A 12,708-nucleotide genomic window follows, 5' to 3' on the forward strand; every position below is an offset into this window, starting at 1 on the left:
ACTCTCTGGGCTACTAAATTTTATTTACTGGTTAAATTTCAGGCTTTTGCCAATTTCTGAACCAAAATTATGACCGGTGAGCTATTTAAGAGAACCAAAAATCTGTGCTTGGATACCTGGCTTTTAATACGTAACACACATCTGCCAAATTCTATGTTATGCACCCTACTATTCCTATGCTAGATAGAGATCTGTTTGCAGCAGTAAACATGCAGTTGATTAGTGGGTATGGCAGCGCTACCACACAGACAATATTTTTGCCCACTGGGAGAGACAGTATCAGAAAAATGTTGTGATTCAAAATTTGTTCACAGAATTAAAATGCAATTGGTTAGAGATTGATACAAGGTGCTACGTCACATGAGATTGAAAGCTAGCACAGGGTGACATTATTGAAGAAAATGAGTGTTTTGAATGAGTTTAAACTATAATAATAGCAACAACAAAGAACAGAGGTATCTGTCTTTGCACAAACCTAGAAGAGGCAAAGAGAGCTGCAGGACTCGTGGCTATCCATTGTCATATATTGAAAGAGTATTTGAAGCAGAGATGTTTTCTAGTGTTGGCATGGGAAACTTATGTACCTATGCAGTGCTGCGTAAGAACAGATTTTATTCCCCTTATAGGCTTTTGCCATTTCAATATTTTTAATATATTTAATATTGCTATATAGACTGGTATGAGCTTCTGACAATTTTCAGGTAATGATATTTTTGCTTTCCATGAATCGGTTTGGAGTCAAGTGCTGTTTGGCTAATGATATTGTGTTCAGAAAGATTCTCGAAACACATGATAAATACACACTGGCAGTAGAACATTACATTAGGATAGTGGGACTGAAATTGCATACTCCTGAACGTCATGTCAGACACAGACCTTGTCATGGCAGGTACAAAAAATGAAATGCAAGTTCTACTTAGGACTTGTACTATGTATGCAGTTTGTCCTTACCTCATTTTCAGTAGCAGAATCGTTAGGAGTGGTATTTTTTCTGCTATTGAAAATGAAGTAAGGACAAACTGTATACATAGTACAAGTCCTAAGCAGAAGATGATCCTAGGATACATGGGTGCCTCCTCTTATTTCTCTACTGCCCGTTACAATCTTCCCTCTTTTCCGTTCTCCTCCTGGAACTCAAAGACTAAATGTGGCTGGCAGCATTGCTCTGGTTTGGCATGCTGGTAGGGAAATGGCAAGAACAGGAGCTGCTTCCAGGCTCTGTTCCTTCCTATTGCCAGATCAGAGAGCCCACCTTGTTGTGTTCTCTGGGGAGGGAGCATGAAGATGGGAAAAAAGGCAGAGACCCAGCAGGTCTGGGTGCTGCAGCATTAGGCTGAGTCATGGAGGGAGGGTGTATGATTAGTGTGAGAAAATCCCAATACTACAGTATTTCGGTATTCGACATTTAGAATTGGCTCGTGTGTTTCCTGAGCTGTTGCAGTCATTGCTGTGCTGGACTCATGCTTTTCTGCAGGTGGAGCAAAGGTGCTACCAGCTTCACAGTGTGCAAAGGGGATGGCTGAGGACTTAGCACAGGGAAGCACTTTCATTTCTGCCCCCTTCCCCAGCTTTGTATAGTACAACTGCTGTGGTTACAATAAAGGACTTCAAGTAATAAATGGTAGAAAAAGATTAATAGAACTTTTTGTTCTGTCGCTAGGTGTTACATCACTTTGGCGCAAGCCCTGGGCATGAGTATGGGTGGTGCACCAGCAGGACCTGCAGGGACAGGGAAAACAGAGACAACTAAAGACATGGGCAAATGCCTGGGAAAGTATGTTGTTGTTTTCAATTGTTCAGACCAAATGGACTACAGAGGACTTGGCCGTATCTATAAAGGTAAGAAATAATCTGGTTTGTTCATTTTAGTGTCATAAGTTTTTGTCTCTTCACTAGTGAGTTAGCAATGATTCGTAGGGCATTTTCTTCTCTGTTTCCTCTTATTTCCAGACACTCATCAATTTTTCCCAATATTCGATTATTTCCTTTTTTTGTTTCATTTTTTCTTCCTGCATGCTTTCCAGGTTTTTTTTTTTTTTAATATTCTTGATGGATGTTTCCTATCTTTGTCTTCTTTTCCATGTCCCTTTTAGTTCTTTCTGCTTATTTTCTTCATGCTTTTATCCCACCCATCCCAAGGGGGAGGATATTTAGCCCTCCCTTGTCATTTTTGTATCAAGCAAGACAAACAAATACAGAGCTCGATGATGTTGTGCAAGGCAGGGAAACATGTAAATGGTGCAGTGTCTTATTTTGAACTCTAGAACTTTTTTGAAACCAGGAACATGAGATAGTGGTCAAACTCTGATAACTTTTTATGATAACCAGAACTTTGAAGTCAGTTTTGCAAACAGTGATCAGATGATCCAATATCTGTGGACTCCATTATGTATATTTTCCTTATGTATAGTTACTGTTGGTTATATGGACTGGCAGACCACAGAATGCCACCATTTTCTGTGAGTGATGGGCTCTTAAATCTAACACAAGGTATCATAAATATAATTTTCACTGCTGTGGTATCTCCTGAAGGTTAAAATATAACCTGGAGATCATTTCAAGTTTTAATTAAGAAGCCAGCAAAGCTAGCCAAGATTTTGATAGAGCTAACTTTTGTCTTTGGCTTCTTATTTAAGAGCTTAAAAGTATCCAATTAAGCTATTCTAATGGAGATAGAAAGCCTGAAAGGTATGGCAGGTTTGGATTAAGGTGATTTTGTAATTAATTTTGAAAAGATTTTCCGTATTTCTCACTTACCTTTTCTGTGGTATTACTGGGTTTGTGTGTGGCTGAGTTAGATCAAGAAGACCAATTTGGGAATAACTGAGTTGAAAGCAGTACTTGTACTGACTTCACTGGACTACTGTTCTTCCTCCTAATCCTTTTGTTCTTTTGCAGATATTTTTAGGCCTCATTAACTTGTTAACTTTCTTTAATGGCCATATCAAAAAGAGGGAAATGGGAAGAAGTGGAGCAGAGAAAAAGGGGAAAAAATGATTTAGCCAGTTTGACAAGTTTTTCTAATCATGGCTCTGAAGTTTTGTAACTGTCTATGTGTTCTGCAGAGATGCCCTGCTTCTCGCTAATTGAACACATAAGCTCCATTTATAAGAACGTGAAAATAGATAAGCAAGAAACATTTCCATTCTTGTTTTCTTTTCACTGCCTTGGGGAAGGCTGAAACTGGCTCAGAGCTCCTATGAGCAGTAAGAGCAGAAGACAGGTTTCATAATATCCCATTAAATTACACAGGGATGTAGGTTAAACTTTTGTAGAAGTTTATGACTTCTGTACTGAATATACTGTGTTATTGTACTCCTTACCCTGAGGTAAATACTGTGTTTATAACCTAGGCCAGATCATTACTTAACAAGAGAGAAGATAGTTACCTAGTGACCAGAAGCTATGGAAAGCTGCTCATTTACATAATACCAAACAAACAGAGGAACCTTTCTAAGCTATAAACTGAACAAGCTGCACATGTGAATACCTTCAGTCAAGGTCATGAGTTTCTCAGGGCATCTCTTTCTAACTCCCAGATCTTTGGGCCAACTTTTAGTTGCATGTCTTTTATCATGCATGCAGACTTTTAGTGTCCCAAGTTTACTTTATTTGTTGGTAATAAACAGAAGAGGGCTGTGACTAGCTTGCTGTCTGAATAAGCATGAATATGCTCGTAACACTGAGCGCAGTCATCTACTGGGTCTCTGCTGTACCTGCAGTCAGCAATCAGGAGGGGGAATGTCAGCCTTTGTTTCTCCTTGGAGTGGGTTTGTCTTTGAGGTCACTAAGTTGTTGTCTTTTTCCTCTCTACTCCTTCTGTGAGAATGTTTGTATCTCTTTATGTCATCACCTTTTTTCCCAACTCGTAGGTGATCTCACTTCTTTGTATTAAACTGTTACTGACTTGTGTCAACGCAGACATCTGGCCTCTGTATCCTTGCTTTGTTTTTGCCTTCTTATCCTGAGCAGTTTGGTAACTTATCCTTTGTCATTTCAGATTGAGGTGATAGTGATAACTGCAACTTGTCATTGCCTTCTTTTAGTAAAACTGGGCACAGTTATTATGTCTTAAGAAGATGAGCTGAGTTTTAGGGCTCAGCTTCCTTTGTCTGTTGTTTTCTATAAGCTGACCATTTTCCATGCCGTATTGTCATCATATGCAACAAAAGCTAAGTAATGCTGTGTAATGTGTCCTTGTTATCTGGCTGCCTCATTTAATGGCGTGCTGGTGTTCAATATGAGTTAGAAAAGATGCTTATAGAGCTCAACAAATTGGTGCTGAGGCAAGCATGATGCCTGTGACTGCTTACTTCAGTCAATTTGCTAGTGGGATGGTGTTGCTAGGAATTAGGTAATAGATCCAGCTGAATAGAACCTGGATAGGGTGATTTTTTTTCAGCATTCATCAGTGTTGTGAGTCTGGGAGGAAAAGTATGATTCTGTTCTTACATAAGTCATTGATGTTTTCATTTGTGAAGGGCACCAGTTGCTTTGGACTTATTTTCACAACTTAGAAGGGCCTGGCTTGGAATCACAATTTTTATGTTGAAACATCTGTAAGGTATCTGATATTTCTTGAAGAGAGGATATACAGAAGTTCGGGAAGGAAATGACCTCTTTTTTGGTTTAATAGGAGGAGCAAATTGAGTTTAGAGAAAGAGTCTTTAATGCATATGAGATCTTCAGTGGAAAAAAAGGATAGTTCTTCACAGCTGTAGAAGGGCTTTCATGCAGACTGATAAGAAAGTTCTCATGAAACATACTACATATTTTAGTGCACACATTGAGAAATTCTTCAGAATTCCACATGTCTGCAATAGGCTTTGTACTCCATCACCAGTGTTTTCTCTTCCAAACTTTTCACTTCATCTGGTGCTGTGGGTCAAGTTGTCAGATGTTAGCAGATTTAGCAGTGAGGAGAAAAATGGGGTGTGGAAATGGTGGTGTCATGTCTGCAGCCATGTTTCCAGATTTTTTCTGTTAGGACAATAAGTTTGATCTTCAGAATAAAAAAAATAGAAAAATATAATATAATATAATAATATATTATATACTGTAACATTATAATTTGAACTTCTCCTGGTTGGCTCAGAGCTGAGGTTCTGTCTCCCTGTTTCTCTGTCTTCCTGTGTCTTTTGTCTTCCTGTGCAACTCCACGTATTCAAAGGCAGATGGTCTAGTCAAGATGTCCAAGGCCTGGACTTTCATCTTTGCTAGTTTTATTTTTGAAATTTGAATCAAAAAGTAGGTTCAGATATAACTGGTCATCTGAATTGGACCAGAGATAACCCATGAAAATACCAGGGAAGCAAGTAAGAAGGTGAATTTTCAAGTTTTCCATTATTCAATGTTACAGTTGCCCAGGAATAGCAAATCACGGGTACTTCATCACTATTAATGAGGTGTTGCTGAATACCCTTTAGGAAACCTTTTGTCTGTGGTTGTCTGTAGGTGAGTATAAAAGTCGTGTTTGCTTTGGTTCTGTTTTCTGTAGTTACAGTCAAACAATTCCAGTCTTACCTGAGGTACCTTTTTGTGATTTGATATTTAATTCAATATTTAATGTAAGGTTTGATATTTATCTTAATTCAGAAGATGAATAAATTAGTATGGAGCTTTGTAAATTCTTTCAGGACCAACGAGTACCTTGTAGCTTACTGCTTCTGGGCTGCACTTTGGCTAGACAGAGTTCTGTTTTAGTGAAATTTGCTTTGAATTATGTCACTATAGTTCTACCCCTGTGTAAAATCTTAAGATATGCGTCCTTTCAATACAAAAGAGAGTTTATAGCTGCTTTGTCATGATTCATTATTGCACTGTCACACTATTTTTAGCCAGACCTCCCAGTGCAGAGCAGCACATACATAGGACATGTGAGGTCACCTGGCAGAGCACGGGTTGTCACCGTAGGCTGCAACATACTTTCTCCACGTGTGGGACCTGAAGACCTGCACGGGGACTGTGGGCATAGCGTGGCATACATACCTGTGGGTCAGGCCACCCAGTTCTGCGCAGGCCGTAGGGTCACTGATGTGGAAAGGGACATGGCGCTGCATTGCAGAGATGCATTTTGAAGTAGCTATGCTGTGTGATTCTTATGTCATGTGAGGACCAGGTTTGTAGGATTTCTGTACCGATTGGAGTGTTTGTGTGTGTGTCACATTTCTTAGATATAGTTAAAGGTCTCTTTAGTCTCGTCCTTTATTTTCTGCTTTTACTCCATTTTTGTATTTGATTACCATACTATGTTCTGTGTGGAGACAACAATTAATGCACAGCATGACAGGGCACAACAAAATTACATTGTCTCTAAGCTGCTACGCAGCTGACAGTTTGCTTGCTGTGCCTTCGCTTGTGTGTGTGTGGAGGTGTATGTATGTGTGTGTATTTTCTTTCCTTTTTCTTCTTAAGCACCACCAGAATGAAATAATTTTGCCAGATATTGGCCTTGCCTAAGAGCCAGGTTTCATAACTCCATGCAGCAGGTGGCATTACAGAACAAGTGATTGTTCTTTTTTCCCCCTTTCCTAAGGGGCCAAATGTATTTGAAAAAATTTTTCATCAGGGAGCAGCAAGAGTGGGGCAGCTCCACAAGGGAAGAGAATCCAGGAGCCAAGGGTGACCACCACGCAGGCAGGGGCAGGGACTTCACTGACCAGGGCACAGTTCCGCAATGCCTGAGCAGAGCAGATTGGTGACAGCTTGGTGACCATCAGACAAGGTGAAATAACAAGCTGGGTCCGGGGTCCATTTAGGAAGTTCAGTCAGAAAGAGCAGGAGGAAGGGTGGAGGTAAGGCTATGGATAGTTCTGGGCTCCTCTAGGAAGTTCAATCAGCGAGTCAGGGTAGCAGGAGATAGAGCCATGCCCAGCCCTACATACAACATGGCTAAGGCCAAGACTCAAGACTCAGACCTGCCTGAGCTGAAATGGAGCTCCTGGACTGGAGGACAGAGAGTGTGGGTAGAAGCCCCAGGTAAAGCTGGTCAGGGCAATTAAGGCCTATTGGTGCATCCAGGCCCCTGATATTCCTCATACAAGAGGGAGAACATTAGTTACAGGACTTGCTGCCACACCAGTGAAGTCAAGGAACATTTTTCATTTGTATTTAAAGATAGTAGGATTGAGTCTTTCGTGTTTTAAATTTGGTATCTGTGTATATAATTACTTTAATCTTTGCTTCAATATGGCATTGTGGTATTTGTATATATTCCATTTGCTTTTAAATTTTGTGATTAAGTCCATATGACTTTTTATTCTCCTCAAATTCTTCTTTTTGGAGCATGTTTTTCCTTATAATATCACAGAAATGAGTTAGAAGCAGTTTAGGAAAAGGATTACTCTACATATGGAATTGAACTAAATTTCATGGGAGATCTGCAGTATTGCCCTGGCTGAATCAAATCTTAAGCAGCCAATTTTGGCTCTACTACCACAGGGTTTTTTTGTGATGTGACCCACTAATTTTGTTGAAGAGTTCTCCCAAAATTATATGGGTAAAAAAGACCAGTCAATGCAACACTATTCAAAGAAGTGGTTAATGGGCATGAAAAAGGTAAAAAAATCAATGTAAGGATTATTTTCATATTTCTTTTTTTTTTATTATCTGCAAAAACTGACAAGTATTGATTTGGCTATGATAGCTGATCACAGAATAGAAGAGGGGCAGAGAAGAAAAATAAAAGGAGTCTCAAGGGGATTTGAAGTGAAATGAGAGTTCCTAGAGAAATATCTTAAAGAGCAGAAGATCAGACAAAGAACAGTAGAGGGAAGGGAAGAAGGATAATATGAGCAGAACAGGCCAGAGCAAAGACAAGAGAAGAGAAAACATAAAAGAGAAAACAAAACAAAGGAGAGAGAAAAAGTATGTATTATTATTGATTTTTGAGTACGTTCTCTTCCATTAGCTTAAGTATCTTAAGGAATTAACATTACATATAAAATGCCCCTTGATTTATTTTACCAGTGCTATAGGCAATGCCATACAAAGTATGGGGATTCAAGGGAGCTCTGGGCATAGTTGTTTAACACTGCAAACACACGAATGCCTTTTCTTGAACATGTGCTTTATTTTTGCATTTAGCACTGCCTTCAAGTGTCTTAAGCCAAACTGAGCCCCACCAGCCCAGCGGAATGAATTAAGCACCTCTGAGCATTTGTAGCGCCAGTTAAAGTATTGATCCAGGTCCTTGCTGGACCCAGGCAATAGGAAATATTAGTCTGGTGTGGGCTTTGGGAAGGGAGGAGGTGGCATCCATGAAGTTTCTGCATAGACTTACTAGTCTTTGTCTCTTGTGAAATGGATGTGGAATAGCAGGGGATTAGGTAACTTTCCCACTACTGCTCCGGAAAGCTGCCACTGTAGACTCTCCTACATCAATCCTGCTAATGTGATACAGGAGCAGGAGTACTTGACTCTCCCAAAAGACGTTCATTTTATGATGTTTATGGATGCAAGTGTCTGTCTAGAACTCCGTGGCCTATTCCAAATAACAGTTGTAAGTGTGACATCTCTCTTGAACAGCAGGATGCTATTCTCCAACTATTTTTGACCTATGAATTAGTTGTTATAAAATGCTACAATGCTTCTGTCACAAATGTAGTCATTTCTGAATTTGATTCTGTGCTTTCCATTTAGGTGGAATGGAAAAGCTCAAGCTCATCTTTGACAATTTCAGCCCTTGCATAGATGAGTTTCCATGCTATATGCATGTTTATGCTTCTAGGTGCTATATACAATCTTATTGAACACTTTCTGCCTTATGGTTACTGTAAAAGTGTAGGATTCTTTGTAAAGAAGTTTGTATTTTATTTCTTCCAAGGGATAATTCTTTTTGTGGGTGTCATTAATGGACAGACCAATTTATTTTGAGTTCTTCTCATTTTACTCTGTGTTCATACTCTTTCCCATATTACATTAAGTTATATAGAATATGCTATATTTTATATATAAATTATTCATGCTTGATCCTATATTTTAACAAAATATTTTGCTTTTTGCTTTTTTAGGTTTAGCCCAGTCAGGTGCATGGGGTTGCTTTGATGAATTTAACCGCATTGAACTTCCAGTTTTATCAGTAGCTGCTCAGCAGATATATATCGTACTTCAGTGTAAGAAAAATAAGAAACCTCAGTTCATTTTCACTGATGGTGATGTTGTTGACATGGACAGAGAATTTGGTATATTTCTGACTATGGTATGTGTGTGAATATGTATAAATGGCATCATTGTGAAAAATCTTTCCTATTTCGTTTCCCTTTGAAATTTCCATGTTGAAACCATTGGAAATGTCTGTTAGAAAATAGTGAATACAATTTGAACAATAATTTGGTAAAATAACCATGCTGATATTTTCTCTTCCTCATATTTTTAACTAGAACTTAGGACTTGAGGTATGCAATAATCATTAACTACATATTTTAAGGGCTTTTTTAGTTGAATCTTAGACGGATTGAGACTAAACCCAACCATCTCATATTTTTAGTCAAAGTCTGTCAAAATAAAATAGAAGTAATTGACCACTGCAAGGACTACTGTAGTTGGTCTGCTCAGTATTTCACCGCCTGTGAAAAACTTTTGACCACAATCCTTCTGTATGACAGCATGAAGAAAACCACCCTCACTCTGGTTCACTGGCCTCCTGAAGATTTATCTTTGATCCCCGTGGACTGCTTCTAGCAGTGCAGGAGGCCAAGAAGCAGGAAAACATAGTACCTTAAAAGACTCTTTGTATCTTCCCTGCCTTAGCTGTAGGCTACATACCCACAACTCAGAATGGAAGCATTTGTCTTTATTTCAAGGTTTCCTACCTTTGAAAAGATGTTAATATTATCGCTTTAATTTGAAAAAAAGAGTGCAAATTAGTGGCATACAAAGGCCATTGGGAAGACAGTTTGGAAACAGCTGGAAGAGTTTAAGAAGTTACACTGCGTAGCCAGCGACTGCTGTTCTCACAGCTGAGCCATGCAGTAGTCACATGAATGACTTAGACATCTTCAGTGAAAGGTCAGATCCATTAGTTTAAATTATGTTCGGTAATGGCTTGCACTGCTTGACTGACTTTGCACTGAAATGGTCTGGGAGTGCTCACAAGGGATAGTAACCTCCAGCACTGGAACACTATCAAGACCCTGAGGAACTAAGCATTTAAAAGAGCTCCAACAAGATCTGTAAGTGGTTGTCTGTCTATGTCTGTGTGTCTTGGGCATCTCCGAATGACATGTGCAATGCCACATAGTTCACGAACTGCAATGTTTAGGCAACTGTGTAGTAATGTGTAACTGTGACATCCTCGTTACCCTTTGCAATCTGCCACGTACTCCTGTGTTTGCCAATAATTATCAGAAAAGATAAACCTTTCTATCCTGCTTTCATTATATAATATTTTATTTTGTATTTTGCATTTTTAGAACCCTGGCTATGCAGGACGACAGGAACTTCCAGAAAATTTGAAAATTCAGTTTCGCACAGTTGCTATGATGGTGCCTGACCGTAGCATTATTATGCGAGTCAAGCTGGCAAGTGCTGGTTTCCGAGACAACCAAGTCCTTAGCCGAAAATTCTATACACTCTACAAACTCTGTGAAGAGCAGTTATCTAAACAGGTAAAATAAATATTTGTCCAACTGTAAGCTGTCACTGGAAGGGTATGTAGAGAATATACTTTCATAGAATATATAATTATTTTTACACTCATGAATGTATTCATTTTTTAGAGTTTTCAGTTTCAAGTTCTAGAAACAGAGTCTGAAACCATCATGTTGTTTTTGGTTTTCACACTAATTTGTGTAGTAAAAATACAATTTGTGATTTTTAAACAGAGTGCAGTTATTGGAGAAGTTATGAGGAATGCTGTATATTGCTCTGCTGAACTTTGTAGAGGATACAGTTATCAGTCACCTCACTAGATATATTGGAGAGGCAGTGTAAGAATTATAAATAACTGAAGAGTGCCTAGAAGGCACTGTCTTGCTGAGTGCTACCAGAAAAGTGCTATTATGTTTGGTATGGGGTATTTAAGTAGAAACAAAGGACAATGCTGCTTTTAAGAACAGAACTAGTTGCCTTTTGAATGCCCTGTGCTGGCTGTCCACTAGAGGGTCTCAAAGAGAAATCATATGAATGGTAGGTAAGCTGCAGCTCAAATGCCTGCTTTGGATGGATCCTAACGAGCCTGCGCGTATTTCTTATCAACGCTTATAAATATCTGAAGGGCTGGTGTCAAGAGGGTTGGGCCGGACTCTTTTCAGTGGTGCCCAGTGACAGGACAAGGGGCAACGGGCACAAACTGGAACACAGGAAGTTCCGTCTGAATATGAGGAAAAACTTCTTCACTGTGAGGGTGATCGAGCACTGGAACAGGCTGCCCAGGGAGGTTGTGGAGTCTCCTTCTCTGGAGATATTCCAAACCCGCCTGGATGTGATCCTGTGCAACCTGCTCTAGGTGATCCTGCTGTAGCAGGGGGGTTGGGCTGGATGATCTCTAGAGGTCCCTTCCAACGCCTACTATTCTGTGATTCTGTGGTTCTGTGATATCGACTATATTCGCCATTATATTATTTCAGTTCTATACCACATATTTATTAGTGACTATGTTGACTTCCGTGTAGAAATCTTGGATTACACCAGAATAACATAAGGATGTATCATATTGCCCTTGTTATTTCAGAGTTAAACCAAAAAAAGTACAGAATTGGATTTTCTCTTCCTTTCTCCATACCTCTCTATTTCGCTTTCAATATATATAACCAAACTGGATTCCAATTTTCATTTCTCTCAGGTTTCTTTTTCTAGGAGAGTTTTACTCACCAACTTTATGTTGTAGACTGGCCTCTGAAGGGTCATATTTGCTACTGGCTTCCCTGTGATATTGCCCAGGGTGTCTTCATTAGCCTTCAAATTAGTTTTTAGGCAAACTGAATCATCCTATATTGATCTAGCATCACTAGTGTTAGTCCATTTGTTGCTGTCCAACGTACTCTCTCAGTCCTGCAATCTGCCTGTGTTTTGGAGTTGCCAGGCTTATAGGCTGCATTTGTCTGAGGATCATTTTCCAAGACCTCTCTCTCAAGTGGAATTTGTGGACTTTGTTTAGGAAAATTTGTGTATGCACAGTTTCAGCAGTTAGCAATTTAGCTTGTCTCTGGAGTATTGAATATGGGTCTCTCTTTTTCCTCAGGCTTGGCCTCAGTAGGATTAAATTATCTCATTGCCTCAGTTTGTGTGGTCATTTTTGTCCTGGACATGTGTAGTTTGGTCATTTCTGCAGCAGAAACTGCCCTGGAGGCTCTGAGACAGCAAGATTCTCCATTTAGCATGTTAATCAACATATTGAAGCATATAAGTAGTGCTTATCAGTTGGCCTAGGGATTGTAGGAACTGCCTGGAGGGCTCTGTGGAGCTATCCGAAATTCTCATCTGGAGAACTCCTGTACCAATTAGTCAAATGCTTTGTTGTGAAGGCACATTGCTCAATCACCTTGTCTGAGGTCAGTCCTTGGCCTCATCTATGCTGATGCTAGAAAGGGAGTTCCTTGATATTAATTAATGGAAATTAATGACCAACTCCTCTGGGTGTGCACATGGGCACAGCCCTTACACCTAGCTACATCACAATTATATATTTGAATTTTATGCTTATATCTCACTTATAACTTAAATTCCATAGTTCTTACTATACAAGCCATGATGTCTGTGGGGAACAGT

At 39.5% G+C, this 12,708-nt stretch overlaps 1 protein-coding gene across 1 annotated transcript in view; it reads left to right on the plus strand.

The window, feature by feature from the left end:
• Positions 1-12,708, plus strand: part of LOC104633111 (dynein axonemal heavy chain 5) — a 169,455-nt gene that overhangs the window by 54,798 nt on the left and 101,949 nt on the right. The window contains exons 41-43 of the mRNA XM_075744633.1: positions 1,661-1,839; positions 9,012-9,199; positions 10,413-10,607. Coding sequence (XP_075600748.1) covers positions 1,661-1,839; positions 9,012-9,199; positions 10,413-10,607 — 562 coding nt within the window. The remainder of the gene's footprint in view (positions 1-1,660; positions 1,840-9,011; positions 9,200-10,412; positions 10,608-12,708) is intronic.

This window comes from Balearica regulorum, chromosome 2 (assembly GCF_011004875.1).
Source record: "Balearica regulorum gibbericeps isolate bBalReg1 chromosome 2, bBalReg1.pri, whole genome shotgun sequence".
NCBI classification, from domain to species: Eukaryota; Metazoa; Chordata; class Aves; order Gruiformes; family Gruidae; genus Balearica; species Balearica regulorum.